Here is a 27,037-nt window from a genome sequence, read left to right on the forward strand (position 1 = left end):
TGTTGCTTACATAAAAGTTTTATTGGAAATTCTTTGAAGTACACTGGAGACTTTCCAAAACAATACACTTGAGGAGCCTTCCCCTCCACCCAAAGTATCTGTAAATCAGCAGCTACATACACACTGTCCTTAATATTGAGCTGAGCAGAGAGCTGCTAAAATAAACAGCCTTCATAACACAATCTGTGGCAGGCCACAGCAGCAGCTAGATCTTTACTGAAGCAGAGCATTTGTGCAGTGGTCAGGGAACTCAGAGCCTAGATGTAGCAACTGTGTGTTGAAACCGAGGAATGTCCAGAGAAGAGGCAGGTGACTCAGCCCTGGAGAATCTCTTATTGCTATGGCCATCCAGCTCAACACTAGCAGCTTATATAGGCAATTTTCCAGCCTTTTGAAGTAGAAAAAAACGTGCCACAGTGACATTCTGCCTTATGAGTTGTGAGAGCTGTAGCCACATTAGGAACTCCATCAATAAAAGAGCACACGTCCAAGCACTGACCTGAGTGGGACTAACGAGAATGGCAGTGCTCCCTGCCAGCTGCACAGCTTGTCAGCAGAAGAGCACAGCAGGAGTGCTGGCTAGATGAAGTTTAACCTTGACTGTTCTCCATTCATATGTGTGAACCAGCACTTTGCCTCATCTCTGCTACTCTGCAGCCCAGATTGTATCACTTTAGAGACTAAAGGTGACAACCACCTGGCTATGACCTACTTCCTAGAAGGCAGCAGACCGACTGCCTGAGCACAGGTGAGAGGCAGCTGATCCATTAACTCCTTGTGATCCTGCACCCTTCTGCGACCCTTTCCACCTGTGAAACAAGGTGGCTGTTGGCTGGGGATCAAATATTTGTTACAGCCCATGTAACTAAGGCCCTCTTATAAACTGATTCATCTTGGAAGCTTTCTTAAGTGTTTGTGCATCTTACTTTGCACAGACAAAGCAATTTCCTTGTGAGGTTGCTAAAAAGTTGAATTGGTTGAGTAAAATAAAAAGGTTCTGGTGGGTAACTTTCCTTCAGTAAAGCTCTTACCTAGAGTTCTAGAGTTTACAAGGCCTCCCACCAAACACACTGCTCAAAAAAATCCTGGTCAAGTTCAAAGCACTGCATTGCTCTGACCTTACAGTAAGCTCTGTTCTGAATTTGGCTCCTTGCAGCAGTGGCACAGAAATAGTGTTCCAGAGTAGAGCTGGGGTTCTGCCATCAGCTGCAGGCAATCTCTTTCAACTATGAGTGCAGCTAAGCTGAAGAAGCTGCTACATTGCATTAACTTGGGTGGTTACTCAGCCATTCTGAAGAAATGAAGATGGTTTCTTGGTACTCCAGCAACACAACTCCACTTGAAAGAAAGGGGGAAAAAATGTGGTTTTGGACAGTAAGGGGTCTTGCAGTTGCTCACTCTAGTTACAGATGGGAGGAGGAGAGAGAACCACAAGAAAACCCACTTTATCTAAGTTTCTGTTTAGTGTCACTGTTTGTCTTCCCATCCTTCCATGAGGCAGAAGACATGCAACAGCCAAATCACCCACAGAGCACTGCCAGCCAGTCACACTGTCGATGGCTGGATGATTACAAAAATAAAATTTCAGCTACTCAAAAGCCAGCTGATTAAAAAGTACCATAAGCTTCCCAAAAAAGTGTGCTTCTTTAAAGAAGCTGCCTTCTGAATGGCCAAAGAACGCTACAAATTTATCCATGCCTATCAGAAAACAGCTTTTTACCAAGTCCCTGCCACTCCATTCCACTGATGTGTGCATTTCATTCCATCCATTCCAGTGAGCCCTGACTGGATGTAATAGACACACCGTCCCCACAACAGAGTATAATATTAATCAAGTCTGTCTTAGAAAATAAATATCTTGGATATTTTCCTGCAAAGAGAGACCAGTCTCACTGGCCAGGGTTCCGTGGCACACTTGCTCTCTGCAGTGATCAGGACAGAATGACCCGCAGTACTACATGAAAACAGAACATCTTTTAAATATAGGTTTCTTTAAAAGCAATAAATATTTTTTAATTCTTAAGATCATCTATTAACCATAAAGCAGGAAGGCTTGCAAGGATTAGAGGAAAAAATCTTGGACTAAGACTCCTAGTTACATAACCCTAAAGAAATAGGATTCCTAGTATTTACAGTTGTGTTTCAGAAGCAGAGACTATGAACTCAGCATTGTCACAGCTCCTACGTGCAGGCTTGCCAACAGTCAACACTGCTGAACTCAGCATGGCCGAGTGTCAGTGCACTTGGGAAGGAAATGTGGAAAGCATTGCTATAGTTTCACTCCTGCTTATCAGCCACCTAACAGAGGGCCTTGCACAAAATGACTATGTAGAAACCCAGTTCCTTAAAAGCAGGAAAACAAAGGTAACTTGGATTATGCAGGTCCCAAAGCTGACATCTCTCCCTGGGCTTCAAGCATGCACTCTGAAGTCAGGATGAAATGCCCAGTTCTGTGGAATGGATGTCCTGGACTTCAAACTGTCGAATTTGCTGAACTCACAGACCCTGGAAATAAGCCAAAGCTTTCTATGCTCTAACAGGATCAGAGACTGTAGGAAAAAATCTGCTAGCAAGAAGCTCTACCTAGGGAACTTACACAGTAGGACCCTTGGAGGAAACTATATGGCAACTTTTCACAAAGCCCCTCCATACAGAACACAGACTGAGGAGAAAATAAGTTTCCATACACTGGAGTTTGACTTCCTGCGTCCCTACTGAAGTCTTAAAAGTGACTTGGAGCAGGAAAAGCGGTCCAGAACTATGTGGTGGAAAAGTTGAGGAAAATCAGCAGATGAGCCGTGTCTGTTGTTGAAGAGAGCAAAGAAAGCTCACTTGATGGAAGGAACTAGTCAGTGTGAACAAAAGGCAGAGCAGGGGCAATAGAAATATTTGTTGTCATCTCCGGGATGCCTTGAGGAGGAAGAATTGCTGCAGCAGAACTAGGAAACAGCTTCACTGCAAGGTTTCCACGAAAGCATCAAATTCTTTGACGTTTTTCTCGTGGACTGCCAGCTTCTCCGGTAATGAGTCCTGGAAGGGTAAGGAAAGGTGCAGATCAGGGTTCATTCACAGCAGACAGAAGGAAATTTTAAACACACTAGGAAAAAAATCTGTTTCTGAGTCATGCAATCCCTCTCCAATGCTCTGGGCTCTCCTTTCTACATGCACAAAACCAGAAGCCCTCTGGCAGCATCCAGCAAAGTGACCCTGAGAAGGGCACTCTGCCCAGAGTCTGTTTGTTCTGCAGGAACAGCAGGTGCACTGGGGCCTGGCCTTGTGCAATCTCCACCAGCCGCAGCACAGTAACCCACTCATGTCACTGCCTTCATTAAGTCACTTGCTCTCAGACTGGTTTTCATTTTTCTCCACATATGGCACAATGCCAGAGAGCCTAATAGAGCACTCACACAGGCATGACTTTCACCAGCCACACCAGAACTCCAGCTCTGCTCAGGCTGCAAGGTCAGGCCTGGTTTGCTACCAAGTGTGACACCCCAGAGGTAGGATTAGTTTAGGGGCTTTCAATGACAACTAGAGCAAGCATGCTGCAGCAGCCTTCAGCTTCAGGACAAACACACCGGTTTCAGAGGCTCAGGTGGGCCATGAACAAATCTGCATTTATCTGGAATATATTAGTGATGGGCCCCCTTTGGGCAGAGTCTCTCTTCTGAGAGGTATAGGAAAGACATGGGGCCTGTTACAATGGGTCCAGGGGAGCGCCACAAAAATGATTTGAGGGCTGGAGCACCTCTCCTGTGAAGACAAGGCTGAGAGACTTGGGGTCATTCAACCTGGAGATGAGAAGGCTCTGAGGAGACCTTATAGTGGATTTTCAGTATTAAAAGGAGATCTTTAAGAAAGATGGGAATAGACGTTTTAGCAGAGCCTGTTGTGATAGGACAAGAGGCAACAGTTTTAAATTAAAAGAGGGTAGATTCAGACTAGATAAAACAAAGAATTTTTTTTATGAAGCTGGTGAAAAACTGTAACAGAGAGGTGGTGAATGTCCCATCCACGGAAATATTCAAGGCCAGGTTGGATGGGGCTCTAAGCAACCTGATTTAGTTGAAGATGTCCCTGCTCATTGCAGAGGAGTTGGAGTAGATGACCTTTAAAGGTTCCTTCAAACCCAAACTATTCTAAAATTCTATGAAGATACTTTTTTCAAACTAGGAATAGGGAGAACATTATAAAGTACATATGATTCCCACAAACAGAAATTTCAGGGTTCCATACCAAATCCTCTGCCATGGACTGTGCTCCAATGTCAATCGAGAGGCTGCTGAGTTGAGGGGGATTCTGAAACTCACGGTAAAATGTCCCCAGGTCCATTGGAAGAATGTCATCTTTTGAAAATGCTGGTTTCTGCAATCAAAGATACTGCTGTTAATTCCCAGAGACATTGGCTTCCCTTTTGTTATAATCTCGGGTATAATTTGCTGCTATCAGTAAACATCTTGGCATTACAACTGTTGCTGCAATAATGCATATTAGATAACGAAGAACAGCCAGTATCACTTGATATCACAATATCACTTGAGCAATTGAAAGAGAACATTTCTTTGGAATCTGGCTCCTTTAGGTGTTAAGGGAGAAGATGCCAAGCCCAGATATTGGTAGAGAAGGGAAATGGTATTTAATTTGTAGTTGTTGATTCCCAGTACCAGAGTCTGCAGTTCTGGGACTGTCAAGCCCTAGTGTGGTACTGTGAATGATGTGTCTTTTCCACTCCAACTGAAAACTACTCTGACATCATTCTGCCATCGCACCAGCATGTGAAGCCCACCTAAGGTGCAGGTATTGTGTAAGAGCTCTGATGAGGGCACTTACAAAGTCGATCATAACAAAGTCATCATGGGTGTTCCCTGTGCTGCTGCCACTGGAGCCCTCCGAGTGTAAGCTGCCTTGTAGAGGAGATTCAGTTTCTGGGGATTCAGGAGGATTGACCTGCCCAAGAAATCAAAGACGGTGAGTACTGATCTTACAATCATGTCTGTCTGTGTACTTTGGCAGTGTAGGGGCAGTTAGGAGGTTGGACAATAAACATTAACTAGAGCAGGGGCAGCAAACACATGCTGTTATTTGCATGTCTAGAGAGCTCAAGATTCAACACAGAAGACTTCTTGAAATCAAACAAATCTGAATAACTAGTTATTTTCTCCAAAACTAAAGTGTATTCAAGGCAGAGAACAGCATGGATGTTTGCGTAAGGGATGCTGAGAAGGCACATATACCTCTGGAAGAGTCTTACCATGGGGTCGCTATCTTCCAGCTCAACATTCTTGGGAGCAAACATGGCAAAAGGAATGTCTAAGTTGGCCATGGTCACCTGAGGAGATTTAGCAAACAGAATTTCACTAAGACGCTCTGCTTACCTGGCACAGAAAAGGATATTGAACATCTTTGTCAGGCCAGCTAAAAATGGCCCAAAATCATGTCAGCAGTTAGGCAGGAGGCTGACAACCTCATTTAGAAGGCATGAAATCCAGAGATGATACTCAGTTGACCTAATGCACATACATACCTTGAGGTGGGATTGCTTCTATACGTATCTTGTGTAATATAGCCAAGGATTAATGAACTGCTACAAATTGAAACAATTCTCCTTCCTTCATCCAAAAGGCCTAGAACTGCAGCCCTAGGAACTGGGTAGATCTCTAAGCTGCCCTAGCTGAACTTAAACACTTGCTTCTAGTGATGAACTGGTCTACTGCATGTTCCTTCAAGGAAGGGAGGCTTGCTACCAGCTTTCCTAGTTTATGGACCTGTGGTAGTGGCAGATCATTGTGAGATCCAAGTGGAGTATCAAGTCTTCTAGTCTCAAATAGGGTGTTGGCAAAGTGAACCAAATTCAATGGCTATCACATCCCAAAAGGATTTTATGAAAAACAAGCCTTGGCAAAACCTTGTAGGGAAATGCAGCAGGCAGAAATATGCCCTCTCAGTCTCTGAGGTTGCCCTGGTGTTGGGGTGCTTTTTGCTCCTCTATGTATGAACAGATGGGAAAAGAAAGGTATTATGGTGCCCTCTGAGAAGATTTACTGCTCGTTACCTGGTTAATGGGTTTGTTGACAAAAGCTCCCACCTTCCGGATGAAGATGGTCTCCAAAAGATCATGGGGGGAGCCACACTTTCCTTCGCTGCTGTTGGATACTGTTTCTGTGTCCTCACTGGGGGAGGAAAATACATAATTAGTGCCTCGTGACACAAACAGCGTAGATAAATAACATTCTGTATGAGACTCCTTCATTGTTCTTGGCTTAATCCTAGTACTGGAAGAAGGACAACAAAAATTTGTCCTTGTACCATACCTTCCTCCTCAGACGGGAGCACAAAAGGAGTGGACACTTGTGGAATCAGATTTTTGTTTAAAGCTGGACAAAACCTATTTAGTTGAATGCAAAGTTGCTGCCAACCGAAATAGGCTTTTCTTCTGGGAGGACTTTTAACTTGTGTGTGTTCACAGCAATTCCTGTTCATCACTACTGTTTTTTTCAGTAACAGAGCAGTCACAGATCTCTCAGGAGGTGAGGGCAAGAACCACAATTGTATCTGTCACTCAGTTTATAAAGGCAGCAATCTGGTACATCACGAAAGCCACTCCCAGTATGATTAATTCACTCCATGGCCATTAGGTACTTCCATGACCTGTTTGTTTTGGTTTTTTTCCTACCACAGGTACTCAGAACTTTAAAACAAAAATTGGTTTAGTCTCTTGGAAAGAGGATTACTTAATATAGTATACCCAGGAAAGTGCTAGTGCAAATGAGTTTTGGATTCCCCAGAGCAAGATCTCTACAACTTACAACTATGTGACCCCAAGACAGATTTCTCAAGAAATAAATACAGTGATCAAAAAACCAGAAGGATTTAACTAGCTGAGAGGGAGTTGGTTTAGGACAGTTTGATGTTGCGTTGTTTCCTTTTAAGTAATTTTATGCCTAAAGTTTCTTACTAAAATGGTGAACAGATTTATGATAACTACAACTGGCTTTGGTAACAATGCACATTAAGTCTCTGGAGAATTTAAGACTCATTTGTGAACTTACTTTATCTTGTTTTACAATCAGCAAAACCAGCAGAAAGATTGAAAAAAATTATAAAATTTATAGTGAAGTTGACATAACAGGAGGATATTGCATGGACTAGCAGGTTTAAATAGATGGGCAAGATCACTGTTTGGAGAAAGGCTGAAAAAGCCCCAATCACAGAAAGCTGCAAGTTGCTTTGATGGATGGAAAGACAATAGATAAAAAGGGGAAATAAAAAGTTTTATCTTAATAGGCTTATGAATGGGTTAGCAAAAGTGGTGGATCATCTAAACCCAACCTACCTACTAGAAGGAGTAGCTGCTGAGTAATGGACTCCATCCAGTGGGGTGCACATCCTCTCTTGGTCAGCTTGAGTGCCATGTGCTGGCTGGCTAGGAACTGGGGGAACTCCACCTTCTTTGCCTGGACCAATCAACTGAGATAGAGAGGAACAGCTGAGTTAGAGATCTCAAAATCAAAACAACACCACAGTGCAATACAAAGCAGATTCCATCATACTGGGCATAAATTGTGGGGGTTTTGGCATACGACTGGGCTCTAGGCCCTGTAAGGCTGAGAGAGATGTCATGTGGAAGTGGATAATCACAATACAAACTCATTTTCTGTTCCCTTTCTACTCTATTCCTCTCCAGGCCTGTTTTACACTGCAGAGTTCTCTGGCTGTAGGTCCTCTGCTTCATGGGGAGGAATGGAGGAAAAAACTTTTATCCTCTTGCTACAACCCTCTGGCTCCCTACAGCTTCCTGAGAAGGGGAAGTGGAGATGGGAGGTGCTGATCTCTTCTCCCTGGGATCCAGTGATAGGATGCGTGAAGCTGCACCAGGGGACGCTTAGACTGGACATTTCAAAGCATTTCTTGGCAGAGGGAGCGGTCAAACACCAGCACAAGCTTTCTAGAGAGGTGGCCAATGCCCCAAGCTGTCAGTTTTTAAGAGGCATTTGGACAATGCCTTTAATACCAGCCTTTAACTTGGCCAGCCCTGAACTGGTCAGGCAGTTGAATTAGATGCTCACTGTAGGACCATTCCAACTGAAATTATTATATTCTATTAACATCATGTCAGCAAAACTGGTGTAACACCAACATCACAGGCAGAAAAAGACTTCTGTCAACTTTGCTTATTTGTCTGATGAACCCATATATAACTATGTCAATATGAACTGTCAGTGTATCCTATGTCTAGCCTACAGAACTGTGCTTGGACAGCTACAGGGGCAGCAGCTCTGTAAGACAGGCAAAGTTTGGAATCAGTGACAAGCTGATGCAGGCAAACAGGTGTGGTGCCTGCTCTCTTGGTGTAGTTTTTCCAAATGACCCCCATCCCAATAAAGTCAGGGATGCTGAGGAGCCAATTCCCAGCTCCTGTGGAAGTTGTGCTTTCTCTGTATTTACCTTACATTCTTTCCATTCTGACAGACAAGATACCAATGCATGCACTAGTTTCAATGCCTCTCTCGGGGGTACAAGTGACACAAATGGCTGCAATACCAGCCACGCTGGTTCTACTCTCTACAAGTACCTGGTGAGGGTGTGCAGCATTCAAGCCACCAGCAAAGAGTACAGGACACCCCATGTCAGCTGATCCAACTCCCAGGGCAGCAGGCTGATAGGAAAGACGAGAGCTGGAAAGCTAAGAAAGAAGAGAAAAAAACAAGGGCAAAGGGAGAGGAGAGAGGAAAGGGAAGGGGAATGCCCCACAGCCTGAATAATCACCAGTCACTGAAGAAGGACCAGGAGAAGTCAGAGGCATAGCACTTCAGGCTGGCAGAAGGATGCTAGATTTTCACTGGAATCAGTAATGTAGGTTATTGCTCTAAAACAATCTTACCGCTACAAGGACTACTTGACAGTAGTCCAGGGGACTAAGTCTGAGCCTTGACAGGAAAACAAGATTGGCTTCCTACACAAGGTGGGGGAGGCTGTGCAAGGTGTGACTGACATCCAGTCACAGGGAAGCTCTGCTCTCCAGGCCTGTTTCAAATACTGGTGTAGTGGGTTGACACTGGCCAGATGCATGAATGCCATAATGAACTTACTAAGGAGCTAATATTTAATATTTTTTTATCTGAAAACAACTACATTATCAACTGTTTGAACCTACTCCCACTGCAAATTAAAACAGCTGATCTTCCAGACCTGTTCAAATAGCTTCAGTGAAAGAATACAGGGTCCCATAAATGTGCAAGGTAAAGAGAACTGGGAAGCTAACCCTTGTGACATTGCTTTAGGAATTAAGTGTTGGAATCAGTGAAATCCAGGAGAAATTCCTTACAGATCCCAGGCAGAAATCTACCCAGTCAGGTGAGATAAAACTTTCCTGTTCTGACTTGCCTGACCTCAAGAGGAACACTTCTTCCAGAGCTTAGTGTGAGCTCCAGCAGCACCAAAGCTGACGTCCTTTACAGGGATCAAAATGAGGAACAGCACTTTCATTCACATGAAGTGAGTTAAGCTTAGTGGAGGTCTAATGACTGTACAGGTTCTAGGGATATTGGCTGTTAACAGAAAACACTCAGAATTGTGCCTTACTACTTGTGTCTTTCACTAACAATCCTTGGCAGCTGTTGTGTTTTTAGGGGTGTTTGTCCTGTCTTTAGGAGCCCTTCATCTGCAAAGGCATTTAAGAAGCCAGGCTCAGCAAAGTGCCTGGCTCATTGTGGGTCCACCAGTCTTTCCCATGCACAACAAACACTCCAGACTGTCAAATTTGTACTTTCCTGTATTTGTTTTATCATGCCGGAACTCATACTCTGGCCATGTAGAGCATATTCTGTTGGCAACTCACTTGATGTGAAAAGGCTAGTCCCATCACTGGGACCTTCAAGGTGTCCGTCACCACAGGAGGAGGGGTCTGAAAATGTGCCTTTGTGACAGTAAAAACACACTGTGCACAGACACAGACAAACAGAGGAAACAAGGAAAAGAGAGAGTAAGGGGGGAGAGAGAAAGAAAGAGAGAAGGACTTCAGAGAGGAATTATGAAGAGTTGGATGAACTGAATGCTAGTGAAGAGGTTTTGGCTGCAGCAGCCACACCTACACAGAGAGCAGAAGTCTCAGTATTGCCAGAAGCACATTCATTTTGTAAAGAATTGACTGTTTTCCAATCTGAGCGAACCACTGAGCACAGGTAATATTTTAGAGTCCAGTGAACCCTGACAGAAAGTAACTGCCAGAGACTCTGTTCCACAGTTAATTATAATTGGTACCAGCCAATTAGCAAGGAGAAGGCTGAGCAGTTGCCAGAAGAAGTCAAGTACTTTCTTTTTTAAAATTTACAAATGACTTGTATTTCAACACTCTCCATCCATCCATACTCCTTATCTTCCAGCTTTCTGAGGAATCCTATCTTGGCAGGTCTGTGCTGCACCCTTTGAATAAAGGGGACCCAGACTACGGTGCAATTCAAACACTGATGTGAAGTGAGAACTCCATCAACAGGAGCAAAACTCCAGAAGTAAAAATCACATAAAGGGTGCTAATGCAAAAAGGGCAATCCAAACCTGGTTCAGTCCCATACCTCCTCCCAGTAGTTATCCTACCAATGGTTTTCCTTTGAGGAAAGTTTCAGCTTCATTTCTGGGTACTACTCATGGCCAGACTCTCCTGAATTTTGGGCTGCTTCACAAAATACACACACAGACATGCAAGCTCACAGAGAAGGTAACAACTATTTCCTTGTATCACACAGGTTAGGCCTCACTTTTACTGAGAAGGCAGGTAGATATTCACACAATCTGCCCACAAAAATCACACAATTCCTAGTATTTTCCTAGTCATTAAGCTAGACAGGACATATAGAAAGCTGGAGAAACAAAATTGACTTCTTTTTTTCCTTTTAATTTACTTTAAAGTCCACTCTGCCAAGGCAGCCTTATGATTCTAACTGTGGTAACAAAGACTGGCAGTTGCTTTAGAAATAAGGACACAGCATATGGCAACTATGAGCCACAGAAAAGCAGAAAGCAAGGCTCATACTTAATGTGAATCCTCAAGGTTCAAGTGGTTTCATAAAGCTTTTCCCCCTGAATGACAGTAAATCTTCATGACCCCTAGGGAAATGTCAACTTCAATGTAGTTACATACACTACTACTGTTAAGTAACACTGGCACAAGCAAGCCAGTGGAAATTTCCTTATGAAATCTTCTGTATTTACCCCACTTTAGGAAAACACAGGACACAACTCAGCCACAAACTCATTTCCTGAACTGTGTATTGCAGAATAAGAAAAGCTTTATTCCATCAGACTTACCGTGAGTGCTAGCTAATTAGTTCAACATTGCCTGATGCCTTGTCACCTGAAATCACTTTGGCACAAAAATGCTTCCTAATAGAAGCTCATTCATAAAGCAGAATACATTCTGCTAAACCAGGCATATTAATTCCTCTGAAGCAGCAGAAAGACCCATAGCAAATTCTTTCAGTTTGGAACAGCATTCTTTCATTCTTCAATTATACTTCATTCTATGTTTCACATTGACATTAAAAGAAATTTAGGGTCTTTAGATTGTCTTTAAAGGTCAGTAGAGCCATCTGCTTGGCTGGACAAGGTAGGGCAATCCTGAATATTTAAAGCAATAGGACAACTGCAACTCTGGCCAAGTCTTCAAAATACAGAACTGTGGAGTCAGATATATAAGACAGTAAAAGAACTTGGGAGTTTCTGGGTTTTCATATTCAAAAGGAAACCATTATCTATTTATTTTAAAATTGAAACTTAAGTGAAATTTGCAATTTTTTTGCCAATACTTATTTCTGCTGCCCCAACTAACTTTAGACGCTCCAACAAATACAGCTTTTGTCTTTTTTCTGTCTTCCTCCAGCATTTTCCTGGTATTTCAGTGTTTCTTTCTCAGTGTCAATCTGTTACTCCTACTTAGGCTGCCTGGCATCAATGTCTTGAATTCCTCCTCTTGCAGTATTGGTGTGTAAATGTGTAAGTACCCTGCTATCCTCTTCAAGCACACCTCAGCCAAGTCCAGGAGCAGGCTCTTTTAATCATTCTCAGTAATTCAGTCTTTCTAGTCCCTTGGAATTTTGTTGAAATTAGTATCCAATTTCAATAGATTTTACTCAAGAGTGTAACAACATAAATAACCCACACATTAAATTTTAATTAGCAGCAGGAGGTTTTCGGTTTGCACAATGACTGTTGTAGGAATATGCAAACTGTTCTTACAGCAATTGTTCTGTCTAGAAGTAAAAAGAGCCTGGTTTCTCTTACCTGAGATGGAGGAGAGGTGGAAAAAGATGTGGTACACACTTCTTGGGAATCTTCTACTGAGGGGTATACTACACCATTGTCCTCACCAGCTCTAAAGCAGCAAGAAAAGACAAGTTTTCTAAGTGGAAATATTCCTTAAAACAAACAAATAGTAAAACACACTGGGACAAACACTGCAGGGAGGTTGAGAGTATTTGGGTGTAGTTGAAAGGAGAATTATGAAGGGCTCTCATCTACTTGGCAGAATTGAGGAAAACAATGTGGGAAAATGTCCGTTTTCCTCAGGTGTTTGTCTTCTACCCCACCTAAAATAACAGAGGTGTTTCTAACTAATGCTTTTGTTATACCAGCTACTGCTACTGGCTTTGGTGTTTACACAACCATTGTCAAACAACACCACTGGTCCCAATGTGAATGCCCTCACATTCATTTTAGCAAAGACAAACCTCTCCTCTCCAAAGAGAAATTAAAACTGATCTTCCCCCAGTGGAAATATCCAGGGATCCAGGGATGCATGTATCTGGACACATAGTTCTGCATTAGGATTAACCATTACACTTGCAAATTCCTGAAGGCAACCAGGATTAAACATCCTTTGCGTCCAAGTGCTTCTGTGAAGAATTTGGGAAAATACTGAGGCTTGCTACACTCAGTCTTCTCAATGTGATGAGAAAAACGTCACCCTTCATCACATGCTCAACTATGTCAATGTGACTGATACTAATTCTCCAGTGTCCCTTCCCATGCTGTCAACAAATAGTGGAAAAGGCTCTGTATTTGGGCATAATTGATGCCTTGACCATGGTCCATGACTTCAACTCAGTACTTCCTCACCTGTAATTGCAGGGATGCATGGGTGAAGAGCTGGGATAGGGATGGTCCACAAAATGATCAATTATAATCCCCCTGATAGGAGGGGTCCTCTCAAACTGCCTGCAAGGCAACAAGCAATGGTGTTATTGGCTTTTTCTCTCTACTCTTCCCAATTCATGGTGCCCTCACAGAAAACCCTTGTGACTATTAATGGGACCAGAGCATCTTTACAATTTAGTCCTGTGACTCCAGGCATGCATCAACAGTTTGGAGTTCTAGAGCCTGGCTCAGGGCTACCCAAATACTCCCCTTGCTGCAAGACTGAAGCGTGAGAGAGAGCGTTCTTCATGAAAGAGAATCTCAGCAGGAAAGGATAAGCAGAAGGGAAAGATTTGGGGGCTCAGAATATGAGGGGTTTAACAGTAAATTATTGTAAAACAGCTTCTGGCATGATCACATTTTCTCACCTAGTTGACATGAAAGCAAGATTGATTCTGTAGGCACAAGACAAAGTGATGGTGCCCACTGGGGTACCCACTGTCCCAACACGGACTGTCTGGAAACCTGTAAAGTTAAGGAATAATTATCAGTTTCACTGATTATTTATGTGCCATACTTTTTTATTCTGAGGTTACATTATCTTATTTCTATAGTGTTTCCATTATCTCTTGCAATCTGAACTCCAAAAATGCACATAGAAGGCATAACAAAGCAGCAGCATTGGGTTGCCTTGCTGGTAGGCTTCACCTGCAAGCCTTCTGATGTTGCCTCCTGGCTTCTTGGTCTAAAATATTGTTCTGAAGTGCTTCTTGTTCCTCAGTAGATCATGATTTCCTGGAAATCATAATCTGCAGTCCTGCCCCTTATCAACATCATTCCATATTCTTATTTCAGTTCTGGATCACTAGAGTCAAAATGGCAATCACCCTAGACTTTGTCCAAGTACCACCATTATACTTGTCACCTTGTGACACAAGGCTTCACTGGCAGATCCAGATAAAAAGCCTCAAACTACTTTTCCTTATGGTACTTGGGAATAGTAACAAAACGCTAGTCAGAATGAAACACAGTTCTGCTCTAGTTTGTGTGTTGTCTAACATACCTTCTCCCAAGCCACTCAGTTGCACTTCACCAAAATATATCCTGAAGGAAAAGGAAAAAGAAAAGCTATTAGGTCCAGTTGGGACATAATGCTATATATATCCTTATCCCTTATTTAATTTTGTGACTTGAAAGGTTGGAACTACTTTTCCTCTTCAGGAAAACAAGCCCAAAAGAAATGGCTGGAATGCCCATCTCAAAAATCCTTAGAGCTACTTCAGAGAAAGACACATCATGTAAAAAGAAGGAAGAAGAGAAAATGGTAGTCCAATCAAAAGTTTTTTAAGCCTCTGTGGTTAAGTCTATAGTTCAGAGCAAAAATGTTTAGTGATATAAACTTCACAGACAGGTCTGAGTCTAAAAACTGATGCTCATCACACCACATAAAAGATTAACTGTGCTGTGATGAGACCTGCTCTTAAGTACATGCCAAGTCAGCAGTTGAAGCAAAAATGAGAAAATGGCTGAAATTTCTTTTTGAGTTCTCAGCTGCGCAAATGACAACAAACCTGAGATTTACAATCATATAAATTAGCTATGCAAACATGCTGAAGACTCTTCTCACAGCCAAAAACAGGGTCTGGAAGATAACTGTGAACCACAAGCCAGTCAGACTCACAGGCTAAACAGAGTTGAACACAGTATTTGGATGAGTAAACTGCAAGAACTACAGGAAGTGGAGTTGAGGATGCATGGAGTAACAGGAGAGAGTCTGAATCACTGCTGCAGAAGTACACATTACAGTCATGTGCAATGTAGAGAGGCATTTATCAAATACAGGCCAGACACCAAACAACTGGATGCTAGTAAGCAATTTAACCAGGGATTGCATGTTGGATTTTTTTTTACTCTTCCTAACATGGTAGGCAAACACTTCACAGCCTGTGCTTAGCTTTTCTTTCAGTGGCTCAAGTGAAGGCTATAATGTGATACATAGACCAAAGTTTTCTTCTGTCACTGATCAGCAGTAGTGCTATCCAAATAATTTGATTTTATTATTACTCATCCCTTTTAAACTACATTTGCAGCTACACTGTGCAAGTCTAGAGTCTCTGCTGTTTGCATTTCAAATGGGAAACTTCTGCTTTACCTGTACAATATTACATATTCATGGCCTTGTTTCCTTGAGAGTCTGTAGGCTGGAGTTACTCTGGTTATAGCAAGCAAAGACTTCAGCAGTAGAGACAGCCTGTTGTATACAGTGTATGAAACTTTGATTTCTTTGTCACACCTAGAGAACACAAAGGAAAAAAATTAGTCTTTTGTTCACAACTAAGTTGCCTGGGTTTGGGTTGTTTGTTTTAGTTTGGAGTTGCTTTTGTTTATTTCATTCTGAATAAAAACTATTTTGGATCAGCTGTTTAATTTTATTGCCAGAATGATAAATAAAGCCCCAGCGTGACTACCTGTACTGACTAACCAGCTAAGAGTCCTGCTTCAACCTAGTCACCTGCTGTAGAAGAAGTTGCTGAAAAATGCCATGCAGCCCTCTACTAAACAGAGACATCTTTTCAATACTAAAACCAGTTGTCATTACTGAGAATATGAGTTCTTGTATCTGAGGAAACATCCGAGTTCTAATGGAAGAATGAAGAAGGAATTAAATTACTAGTTTACTTTCTTGACACTGGTGTTAAACAGCTTGACTGCTGCTCTAGACAAAGAGGGGAGTTCCCTCTGAAGTGCCCCTGGCCACACAGCCAGTGTGTGCTCATTGATCACCATGGATTAACCACATGTACCCATTTCATCAGCTAAAAACCACAAACACAAAGAATGTGCGAAGAATGCACTTACTTTTCATTCATTTCTAGACACCAAATTTCCAGCTCCATGGAGTCCCCCTGGATCAGAGAAAACATGACAAACAAAGGCTGGTTTCAGAACACAGACTTTTTCAAATCTCATTAGTGATCAGGAATGGCCACACCTCTCAGTGATTTGTCTCCTGGCTCTCACTTTCTTGTGATGCAATGATAGAAAAAGGTGCACTGGAAGTCTCTCTGCATAGTTATATCACCTGAGGGAATACCTTCCTCAGAACGCCTAAGTTCTTCCATGGTCTAAGAAACTAAATTTTGTTGCTGTGTCATTTGTGTGTTTGGCCTCAGATGTTTGCAGTGAATTGCTTCTGTTAAACAATATATTGCTTTTCATTAGCATATCACCTAACTTAATAAAATTTAGATATTCTCACATTGTCCTGGACTAAAGGGCAGGAGCTCTGGTAGTTGACTTAAGATTCAAGTAAAAACCCACAAATAAAAGAAAAGGGCATCTGTTTTGACTCAGTTCTCACCTCTGAGGTTTTGAGAGAAATCTCCACGCACATAGACCGTCCAACAGCGGGCAGCTGTCCTGCCAGGGCTTTCTTTGCTTCATGAGTAACCTCTGGTATATCTTTGATTGCCAAATTGAACTGCAGATTAAAGAGATGGTTCCATTTTTTAAAATTTCTTTGAAACACTGCCTGATGGTACACTTCAGACAGGCTCACAGACCCACATATAACATACTAGGTCAGTGTCCACTGAAATAGTTATGAAACAAAAAATTCCCAGCTGGGTTCAGGCTTTTCATATTTACAAAGATTCCCTTGGCTGCTAATTCAAATGTTTTTCTTGATCCTGCTATAAAAAATATGCTCCTTTTCCCTCACTTCAGTCCTATCTTCACCCACAGAGTATCTTGAGTCTTTTCAATTTTAATAAAGCCCATTACTAAAAAGTCCTGAATTGCAGAGTAGCAAACTTCTGACAGAAAAGAACTCATCACCCCACCCCCAAGCAGATCTTAGAAATGTGCCTTAGCTGGCAGGAGTTGCTGAGAGGCATCATTTCTCTTTCCCCTCATCAGCCTGTAAGAGTCCTGCGTGATTTGCTGCATGTGAACAACAACCACCAACCCCCTCCCCACATCACCAATGAACATAACTAAATATAGTCGCTATTCTATGAATAATTATTATTGTCTGCACAAGACTGTAACAATCACATGGTGTTCTCAGCACACACACAGAGTTATGGAGTTGCTTTAAAAAATATGACTTTACCCAGTCAGAACCTGTTGGGGAGGATGATGAGCGGGTACAGATTTTCTCTCCAAGTCGGGCCTGGACAATTACTTGTACTGTCTGGAATAGAAAGAAAAGGATACACAATAATGTTTTGGGCTCAGCACAGCCCTCAGTTCAGAGCCTGAGCTACGCAAGCTCCAAGTGAAAAAAATGAAAGGGCTGACCAGAATGTAGAGAAGTAGAGTTTGCTACACTGATTTTCAGGTCTAATAAATTTAAATTATTACATTTAACAGGCAAATGTATTTCAGAGAGAAAATAATTTTAGGCTGACCTTTCTGTGTAACAACACTGAGTGACTAAGTCAATTTTGCAATCAGGATTTGCAGTTTTCAGTAAAAATTTCAGAAAAATTGACAAAAATATCCCAATCCTGGACAACTAAACTAAAGTCAAGTGAATCTGTACATTTATACCAAAGCCATTGTCAGAGTATCTACTTGCACCTATGTACCAAGTAAGGACAAATTTTATAATGACCTATCAACATAATTCAAAAGAACATTCTGGTATTCTTGCTTTTGGATGCAAGATAAAAATTTAGATAGGCTGAAAGAGTGGAGTCCAGCAGAATAAACTACCCAACAGCTGGATGGCTAGACATGCTGCTAGAAACCCAAAGCTGACAGAGGTGTGAAGTGCCTACAACTGATTCTAAAGCAGGATGCTTCTGGAGGATGGAAGAGGATTTGAGGGTAGAAAAAGGGGGAAAAGATGTTTTTCTAGTTGCTCTCAAGAATCTCCTAAATTTGACATCAAATTCAAATCAAAACATCATTTGCTGTTCTTCAGCAAAACAAACAAACAAAACAAACAAACAAACAAAAAACCAAACCCAAACCCCAATCTTGTTACTCTAGCCACACCAAGAGTAACAAACAAAAACATTGTTTGTTTTTTGGGGTATTTTAAACAAGGAAGAAGAGGCATTTGTCTGAAGGAGAAAAATTACCTTTAAAGCAAAAAATTTGATGAACTTGTCCAGGTCCTTCCTGTCCTGGGAACTGAGATCAGTGTCCATTGCATATGGCAATCTGAAATATAGCACAGGTCTGGGAATGAAGTCTTCCTTCAGCTTTCTGAAGATTTTTTTAGATTTCAAAATATTTTTGCCATTAGAGGCCACTTCAAAAGAAATTATAAGCACCAAAGCCCTCTACCTGTCAAAATCCTAACATGTTAAAACCTTTGGGAGGTGAGTGTGAGGTATGAAGGCGCACTGATAGTTTATCTGGTCAGAGCAAAGATAAAAAAAATTAAAACAACAAAGAGGGCTCACAATTAAAACTCAGTACAAGTTCTACAATTTTGCTAGCTTAATTTAAAAAAGCAAAACAAACAACAACAAAGAAAACCAACCCAGAACACCCCAACACCACACCGACTGCATTCTATGCCAAGCTAACCATCAGACATGGAGGTCTCTGCTACAAAAATAATGTATCTTCAGCTAGCAGCACTGGTCAAAACCAAACCAAATTGTTTTCTTGAGCCTGAAATTCTTAGAAAGTATTTCAGCGGTATTTCAGCAGAAATCTGTACAATAAACCCTTACAGGAATAGGCTACACTGCTTCTTTACTTTCAACAAATAGTACTTGCAATAAAACTGTACAGCTACAAATTTACCTACAACCAACTGAAAAGACACATTTTTATCAAGAAAGAGACCAAAATCCTCTGTTCACTTCTCTTGAAAGCTCTGATAATAAATATGTAGCTTTGACATTGACACTGCCTTGTTTTTCAAAATACAATTGTTTCTAGGAACACAATGAACTTGCACAGCGTCTGAAGCAGGGCAGGGCAAGGCACTAATCCTATTTCTGCCACCATGTCACATGGCCTGGGATAAATCACAATTCTTCTGTCTCTCAGCTTCTTCACCTGTAAGTTAATAATCATACAGAGACCATTGGGGAGGAACACCTTAATTAGCAGCATTCATTGTAATTTTTGCTCGTAAGCCTTCAAAGCATTAATTCACTCTTAACTCCTGTTGCAGTTTTGAGACAGCTAATCAGCCTGAAGCAGCTCATCAAACATCCCATATTTATCGAACATGCTGCTCCTCACAGGAACGTCAGCAAGCTGAGGTCAGGGAGCACGAGCAGCTGCTGTGCACAGTGTTATTCAGTGTTCAATCGTTAAGCAAAGACTGAACTTACAGCAAGGTCTGCTAGTTATACAAATTAAAGCTTGGAGGGCAAAAGGGCCGATAGCTCTGCTCACACGGAAAATACAGAATCTTTAATGACCACGCACATGCACAGTAGCTCTAGTTAAAATACTGCACTTGGTGACAGTAAAGGCCTAATGCTTTAGGAGCATCAATCAAAAAGGGCTGCGAGATAAGAGTGCTGCAATTTACAGAGCATTTTATAGAGAACAGTGCTGCTTTCTAAATGACTCTATAAAAAGAAAGCTGGACATATAACATGGTTGAAAATTCCTAGGCTACATTCATACTGCATCTCCTTGAGCTGTACTGCTCTCATTCAAATTGTAATTTATATTGAGAGCTAACAGCACAAGTGATTCAACATCAGATGCATTATCAAATTATCCTTTGGATATTTTAACCTCCTTATTAAAACTGTTATGCCTTCTTTCCCTGCATTTACCTCCACTAGACTGAGATTACAGACCTTTTCCACTGTGGGGGGTGCAAAAGGAAGTCAGCATTTAAAGTGCTAGATGGTTAATTGATGCAGCACTCAAAAAAAAATAACCCTATAGTACAGATATGTACCACTACAAAAAAAACACAACCCCTCCAAACAAACAAAACTCTAGGCAAGAACAACTTGTTTTTATTCTTTTGACTTAATTAAGTGAAGCACTGTAAGGGTTGAGGAGATCTGAGATCTTTGACAAACCTGGCTGATATAGGCAATAAAATACTGCATTAAAAAATACATCTTTCTCAGTGAAGAGAATGCTGACATTTAAATGTTTAAATACTAAAAAAATCATACTGGTTTTTAATGTGAAAAGTGGAATGTGACCCCTGCAGAAAGATGCAAGGAAATACATATGCTGATATGGTGGGAGAGCTGTCAAATGAAGCACCCACATTTGCCTTTTGAGGCTGGAAAAAAATTCTGATATCAACTATTTCAAGACACTTGGGAACTAATGGAAGGTGTTAGGCTCACTGGTCTGTTAAGAGAGGAAGTAAAGATGATCATCAGCATGGTTTTATGTGCAGTACAAGAATTAGTTCTAATGACCAGATACCCAAATATCTCTAGAGGAGAGAAACAGCTACCAGAAGGTTAAAAAAAACGAGAGCCTCATGGTTCTGCCCTGCTGCAGCAGAACTGGGATTCTTCCTGCAAGATCTCAAACTACCTGTAACATTCATGAAACATTTGGAGATTCATGCTGTTACCTCTCAAGCTCCAAATGCCAGCAACAGTTGACCCACCAGAGCCCAAAGTAGAGCAGAAAGTATCAGGCAAGGTTTCCTGGAAAGGAGTAAGTAATTTCATGGGGAAACTGAGACTTTGGAACTCAGCTCCTGAAATGTCTAAGGGCTCTCATCTGACAACGATCATCTCCTCATTTTTGTAGGAGGGCCTCTGGTGATTGCCTGAGACCTTCTAAAGCTTAAAACAGTGTTCACCTTTAGAATCAGTCTTGATAAGAATAAAGATGGAGCTAGAATTACAGCAAACTTTTTATTTACAAAAATTCCTCAGTACTCACAGGTTAGCTGTCACAGCTGACCTGAACAGGAAGAAAATTGTTTAAACTTAGTTCCCCCTAACTCACTCAACTTCTCGTGTCTTGTAGGTTGTGATGCCAGCACGGCTCCTTGTTAAGTGCTACTGCACAGGCCTACGCTTAACTCAAGGAAAACACTGGCTCATTTTACACTGAATAACAACTAGAAGGAAATAATCTTTGGTCTAGGTTAGAAAAATACAGATGACTGATTTCCCCATAACCAGGTAATCCCTTAAGTAAACCAATATATTCACCAGCATGTGATGCAACAAGCATCTTGTCCATGGGGCTTTTTGCTTTGTCTCCCTCTCCCTGCAACACCCATTTTTATACTATTGCTTTTATTTATATGCCTTTGTCTTCACTTTACTGTGAATAGAAACATCAGAAACAGGATGTTCAAAAGAGAACTGCTACGTGTGGCTCTCTTGACTAAATCCTTATTCCTTCTCACAAGGTTGAGGCAGATTTTATCCAACAGTTTAACATCTAAGCATTGTGCCTTATACGCTCTACTGCTATTTATACCCTCCTTCTGCGAGGAGAAGGACACATCAGCATAAGGTGATGGCGCTGTTTGCATGATGCAAGGAGCTGCAAGAGCCCTCCCCTTCATGCCTTAGCAGAGGCCAGAGGAACCACAGCGACCAGCACGCCGTGCTCCAAGCCATGCTCCCGGCCGAGAGCAGCCCTGCTGCTGGCACACACCTGTAACCTGGCACACAACAGGTGCATGGAACACCTGGGATCACCAGCTTTACAGTACGTGTTCCGTCCATGGGAACTGAGCGAGTACATCTGACACCTACATAAACAGGAAAGGAGCAGAAGCACCCAACACATACCAGGCATTATTACTGCTGCTGGGGAAAGCATATACAGGCTGCTTCCACCATCTCCTACATTCTCTCTGAGCCATGGCTACTACAACTTAAAGTCATCTTTCTTTCCTTTCAACAAGACATTCATCAATGCAAAATAATTACTCATGGTTCTTATCCCAGAGTGAAATTGAAAAGACAAGAGGGAAAAAACCAGAGCGGGTATAGCTGTAAGGAGAGGGCTGTGGACATCACTCATCCCAGATGTTTGTTCCCAGTTACCTGATTGTGCCCCCCAGACTGTGCTCCTTGCCCATACCACTCTTCCAGAGCTTGTTCATACAGGACCCAAATCCAGTCCCCAAGGATGTCCTATGAGAAGCTCAAAAAAGCCTCACTGAACCATGCCGTAAACAAGAAGCACATGGAAGTTTTTGAAGCTTTTAAGAGTGCCTAGAACACATCCCCCCTTGAATGACCAAGAAGCTTCACTGCAAGCGGGTATTTTGAGCACACTAATAAGCGACTATAAAAAGATCTTCATAAATATGGAACACTGTTTCAAGACTGGGCCTACAAGTCAAACGCCAGTATCCTACAATTACTTAAAATTAATCTCCATTCTGCCTTCTTAGTAGATTAGTCAGAAACCTGGGGAGAAGTAGCAAACAGTTCTAAGGTGTGACACTCTCATTCTTTGAGGTTTATGGATATTTTTTTTAAAGAGAAGATTAAATTCTAGCAGAAAAACTGTTTTACATAATATAAACATTTTGATGTAATCAAAGGTTCTGTAGTTCACTATAATGCTCAGGTCTTGATTGATAGAGAGGTAATTTTTCATCTGGATCAGGAAACAGATTCACTTTACAACCAATAAATGACTCTGCAACTTAGTAAATACCTTACTAAAGCCAGCACTGCCTGCTCCACTGACTTAGAAACGAAATTAAGTAATTCCTGTTAACCAGCAGTTACATTCTGTCCTTCTCTAAGGTCTAAAACTGGTATCAGTTCAAAGGTCCATCCTCTCTGTTTGTCAAGCCAAAGTATACAGACTAAACCAGAATCTGCTTCTACACACCCTGTACTATAACCACCAACATAATCACCACCTCTCAACTATTGTATGAACACATGTTCAGAAATCTTAAGATTATACAATACCATTCAAGCAAAATAAAATGATCCTGTATGATCCTTCTGGACATCTACATACAGCCTGGCTCACCTGAAAGACTTATTTCTTGCCACGAGAGGGAGGGGTCCTCCAGGTCAGGCCACTCCTGCAATAATTTGGAGATGCTCTAAACTTTATTTGGACAGCCAACTAATTTTCAGCTAAGGCAGTAATGTGCCATGTTTTTCCCCCTTGGTATGCGCCTAGTCACACAGCTTTTGGGATTTGTAAGTAGGCAGTTTGTAGGCTTAGTCCAAGGAGTCTACCTGTTCACTGATATGGAAGCTGTCTCTGCTCCCACCGAATCCACGGGAATGACTCTCTCTGACTGTGCCCTAAGAGCCCCAGCTCCAACAGGAAAGAAAGATACGACCACCTGTAAACCTCTATTTCCCAGTATACCGCAAACTCGCATGTTACAGGAAAACTACACAATGGCGCGTGGGGTCTCACGTTCTACTATTTCCAACAGGCTCTGGAGCATTTTGAGTTTAAAAGGCCACTTGCTGAGATTACAGCGGGCCACATCTTTCCCAGGCTTTACTGACAGCCACCAGTCGTTAGGAAAACGAATCGCAGCCAACGCGCGGCTGTCGGGAAGCGACCCCCGCGAGCAGCGAAGCAAAGTAAAACAGAGACACGAAGCCGCAGCCAAAGGCTTAAGGCCCACGTCGCGGCCCCCTCCCCTCGAAGGGCCTCCCGCAGGCTCGCGGAGCTCCCAGCCCTCCCTGCGGGGCCCGCGGTACCTGCGCGGAGCCGGCAGTGCTGGCGGCGCGGCGGCTCATCCCGCGCGGGGCCCGCTCCGCCGCCGCGCCCCGGCGCCTCCTCCGCGCCCCAACCGGGCACGGGGAGAGCCCGCCGCCTCCAAGCCCCGAAGCCGCACCGGGGCTCCGACCGGCGCCCCTCCTCCTCCTCGTTCCCGGCCCGGGGGTCTCGCCGCGAGTGTCAGCGCCGGCGGGGGTGCGCGGCCGGAGGCGGGGGCCGGGCCGGGGCTGCCGCTGCCCTCAGAACCGCGGGCTGCGCCGCGCCGCCGCCATCGCCGTCGCTGCTGTTTGTTTTCATCCGCTGCGGGCGGGGGGGGAAGGAAGGAAGGAGGAAGGGAGGGAGGGAAGAAGGGAGGTGCCTGAGTGTCCGCAGCGGCAGTTTCCACACGCAGTCGCCGCTCCCCGACCGCCCGCGGCGCGCTGAGCCCGCGATCCGGCGGGGCAGGAGGTCGCCGAGGCCGAGAAAAGCGGGGCAGCGCCCGGCGCTGCTCCCGCCGGTAGCCCCTGCCTGTGGCGAATCTACCGCGGCCGGCGGGGGGCCCGGCCGGCGGGGACCGCCAGGGAGCGGCCGCGGGGTCGGTAAGGGCTGGGACAAGGCCGGCGGGGGTCGAGCGGCCCGTGGGGTCCGGGGCGCCCGGCAAGGGCACCGCCCGCCGGGCTGCCCGCGGCTCGTGTCTGCCGTGCCCCGGCGGCGGTGACTGGGGACGGCTCCAGCTCCCTCTCCGCCACGGGAGGTAAGTTCCTGTCAGCGCCAGGCAGAGTTGTCGGCTCGGCGGTGAGCCCACCTGGCTGCCCGTGTATTTAAAAGCAGATAAAAGGAAGTAGAAAGGTTTGCTGGATGATCAGACTAAAAGGAAAATGGTAACGGAGTCCGAAAAGCTCACCAGTAATAACTGTTCTGAGTATCCTTCTCCTTTCCTTTATGCAGGTGAAGCCTCTAGGAAAGCCCTGTCAGATAGGAGCCCAGGGAACGCCCCGGCCGTCAGCCATGGCCGTACCTATCGCGGTTCTTGACTGCGACCTCTTGCTCTATGGCCGCGGACACAGGACTTTGGATCGCTTCAAGCTGGAGGATGTCACGGATGAGTATCTAGTATCCACGTACGGCTTTCCCCGACAATTCATTTACTACCTGGTGGATCTCCTGGGAGCCACTCTGTCACGCCCTACACAGCGGTCCAGGGCCATCAGTCCAGAGACGCAAATACTTGCTGCGTTGGGTTTCTATACCTCTGGCTCCTTCCAGACTCGCATGGGGGATGCTATTGGCATTAGCCAAGCCTCGATGAGCCGCTGTGTTGCCAATGTAACTGAGGCACTGGTGGAAAGAGCCTCACAGTTCATTCACTTTCCTGAGGATGAAGCTACTGTACAGACCCTGAAGGATGACTTTTATGGGCTAGCAGGAATGCCGGGAGTGCTGGGCGTGGTTGACTGCACCCATGTGGCAATCAAAGCTCCAAATGCTGAGGATCTGTCCTATGTGAACCGAAAGGGTCTTCATTCCCTGAACTGCCTCATGGTGTGTGATTCCAGAGGAGTCCTCCTTAGTGCTGAAACGCACTGGCCAGGCAGCCTGCCTGACTGCACGGTTTTAGAGCAGGCAGCCCTCACAAGCCAGTTTGAAACTGAACTACATAAAGATGGCTGGCTACTTGGTAAGTCAATTTTTCATCCTTGTTTTCAGTAGAAAGTCTATTATATATTGTCTCCTTACTGAATGAGAACCTCTGGGCACAAGTGATATGCTTACTTTCAATTGCTTTCCTGCAAATTGCTTTGAGATTTATGATTCAGTTTGGACAACCCTTATCTTGGAAGCTTAGAACAGTAACTTCCAATATGTGTTTTATACAATCTGATTATTGTATGTATTAATCTCCATTTATTCTGTTAATAGCTTTCTTTCAGTATCCTACACCTTTCCTTGCTGAATTATGCAATTTTAAATTCTCGGTACTGTCCTAGTCCAGCTGTTTTCCCCTGTTTTATGCAGAAGATTAATTCTCTTAAAACTCTTCTGTGGAAAATCTTCCAGAATTTTCTTGTTTAAAACTGAATGACTTTACTTTGTCACATTTGTAAACCAGAGTTACTTCTTTCGTGCCTTCTCTTTTAGCCAGACGGAGAAGTTACTCTGTATCTGCTGTACCAGAAAACCAAGCTGGTACCTGTGGCTAGCTGTAGGTGTGTAACCTGCCCTGCTCCTTTGCACTGCTAACAGGTGACAGCTCCTTCTTGCTCCGGACGTGGTTGATGACCCCTCTGCACATCCCCGAGACGCCTGCAGAGTACCGCTACAACATGGCCCATTCCGCCACTCACAACGTCATTGAGCGGACGTTCAGAACCATTCGGTTGCGGTTCCGCTGCCTCGATGGGTCCAAAGGCACCCTGCAGTATTCTCCAGAGAAGTCCAGCCACATCATTCTGGCCTGCTGCGTGCTTCATAACATTTCCCTGGAACATGGACTGGATGTGTGGTCTTCACCAGCCACAGGACACGTGGAACAACCGGAAGAAGAGTACGAGCAAATGGAATCAGTGGACTCGGAAGCCTGTCGTGTTCGTCAGGAACTTCTACTTACTCATTTTAGCTAATGTTGTGACAGAGAGAAGGCTTCTAACAGTTCATCTGGGAAGTTATCCAGAGCAAATATGCCCCTTCCTCTTCTTTAAGCCTGGAAAGACTTAAGCAGATGTGAGACAAGAAGAAATTTACTCTCTTCCTTTTAGGCAAATTTCTGAACTTCTCTCAATCTCTCCAGAGATTCAGTTTAATTGCTACATTTTTGCTGTCGTGATGCTTAGAGACTCCCCTTTCACATGACTTAGAGAACAATGACTACAGCCACATCAGTGGGAAAATTGGGGAAATTGTCTTTTATAATGATGGAAAATCTGTAAACCTTGCACTGTTTTACAAAGCAACAATTCTATGCCACTGTGTAACTCAAAACCCTTATGATTGATTTTTAAACAGTATTTTGCACAAATTAAACTTCCACATGAGCTCCTGTCTACTATGAATTCATGAGCAGCAGAGCAAACATTTGTCTTTTTGTTTGCAGGTATAAATTCTTGCTCAACACCATTTTGCCATTTTGCACATCTCACAAACCCCAGTGATATCTCTGAAAGGTGGCAGCTGTGTTCTGGGAAGGGTCTGGCATTTTGCTGGGCACACACTAATGCTTGCACATATCTAGAAGGGCTGAATGTTCCTTCTTTCCCAAAAAGCCTGGAGAAGATATTAAGCTATGGTTGACTCTGTC

The 27,037-nt window shown here is 43.5% G+C and overlaps 2 protein-coding genes across 10 annotated transcripts; one reads left to right on the forward strand and one right to left on the reverse strand.

Moving 5' to 3' along the window:
• On the reverse strand, positions 1-24,668 carry ATG13 (autophagy related 13). Of its 9 annotated transcripts, XM_042038513.1 has the most exons (19): positions 23,745-24,027; positions 23,050-23,104; positions 18,219-18,300; positions 17,243-17,323; positions 16,490-16,609; positions 15,988-16,034; positions 15,281-15,421; positions 14,192-14,232; positions 13,557-13,653; positions 13,111-13,209; positions 12,277-12,367; positions 9,839-9,937; positions 8,573-8,683; positions 7,334-7,467; positions 6,053-6,170; positions 5,252-5,329; positions 4,831-4,947; positions 4,237-4,365; positions 1-3,030 (listed from the first exon to the last, which is right to left on the reverse strand). In XM_042038513.1, the coding sequence occupies exons 3-19, from the start codon at positions 18,285-18,287 to the stop codon at positions 2,953-2,955; spliced, it is 1,650 nt and encodes a 549-aa protein (XP_041894447.1). In that variant the 5' UTR covers positions 18,288-18,300; positions 23,050-23,104; positions 23,745-24,027; the 3' UTR covers positions 1-2,952. The 9 variants fall into 9 exon arrangements, with proteins under 9 accessions (XP_041894447.1, XP_041894448.1, XP_041894446.1 ...); XM_042038514.1 differs by lacking the exons at positions 23,050-23,104; positions 23,745-24,027 and adding an exon at positions 24,647-24,668; XM_042038512.1 differs by lacking the exon at positions 23,050-23,104.
• On the forward strand, positions 24,131-26,792 carry HARBI1 (harbinger transposase derived 1). Its single transcript, XM_042038525.1, has 3 exons — positions 24,131-24,496; positions 24,691-25,420; positions 25,987-26,792. The coding sequence occupies exons 2-3, from the start codon at positions 24,751-24,753 to the stop codon at positions 26,361-26,363; spliced, it is 1,047 nt and encodes a 348-aa protein (XP_041894459.1). The 5' UTR covers positions 24,131-24,496; positions 24,691-24,750; the 3' UTR covers positions 26,364-26,792.
• Positions 26,793-27,037: the final 245 nt, after the last annotated feature.

The sequence above is a fragment of the Corvus kubaryi genome, unplaced genomic scaffold (genome assembly GCF_017639235.1).
Source record: "Corvus kubaryi isolate FWS band 111438036 unplaced genomic scaffold, C.kubaryi_AGA036_p1.0 37392, whole genome shotgun sequence".
NCBI lineage: Eukaryota > Metazoa > Chordata > Aves > Passeriformes > Corvidae > Corvus > Corvus kubaryi.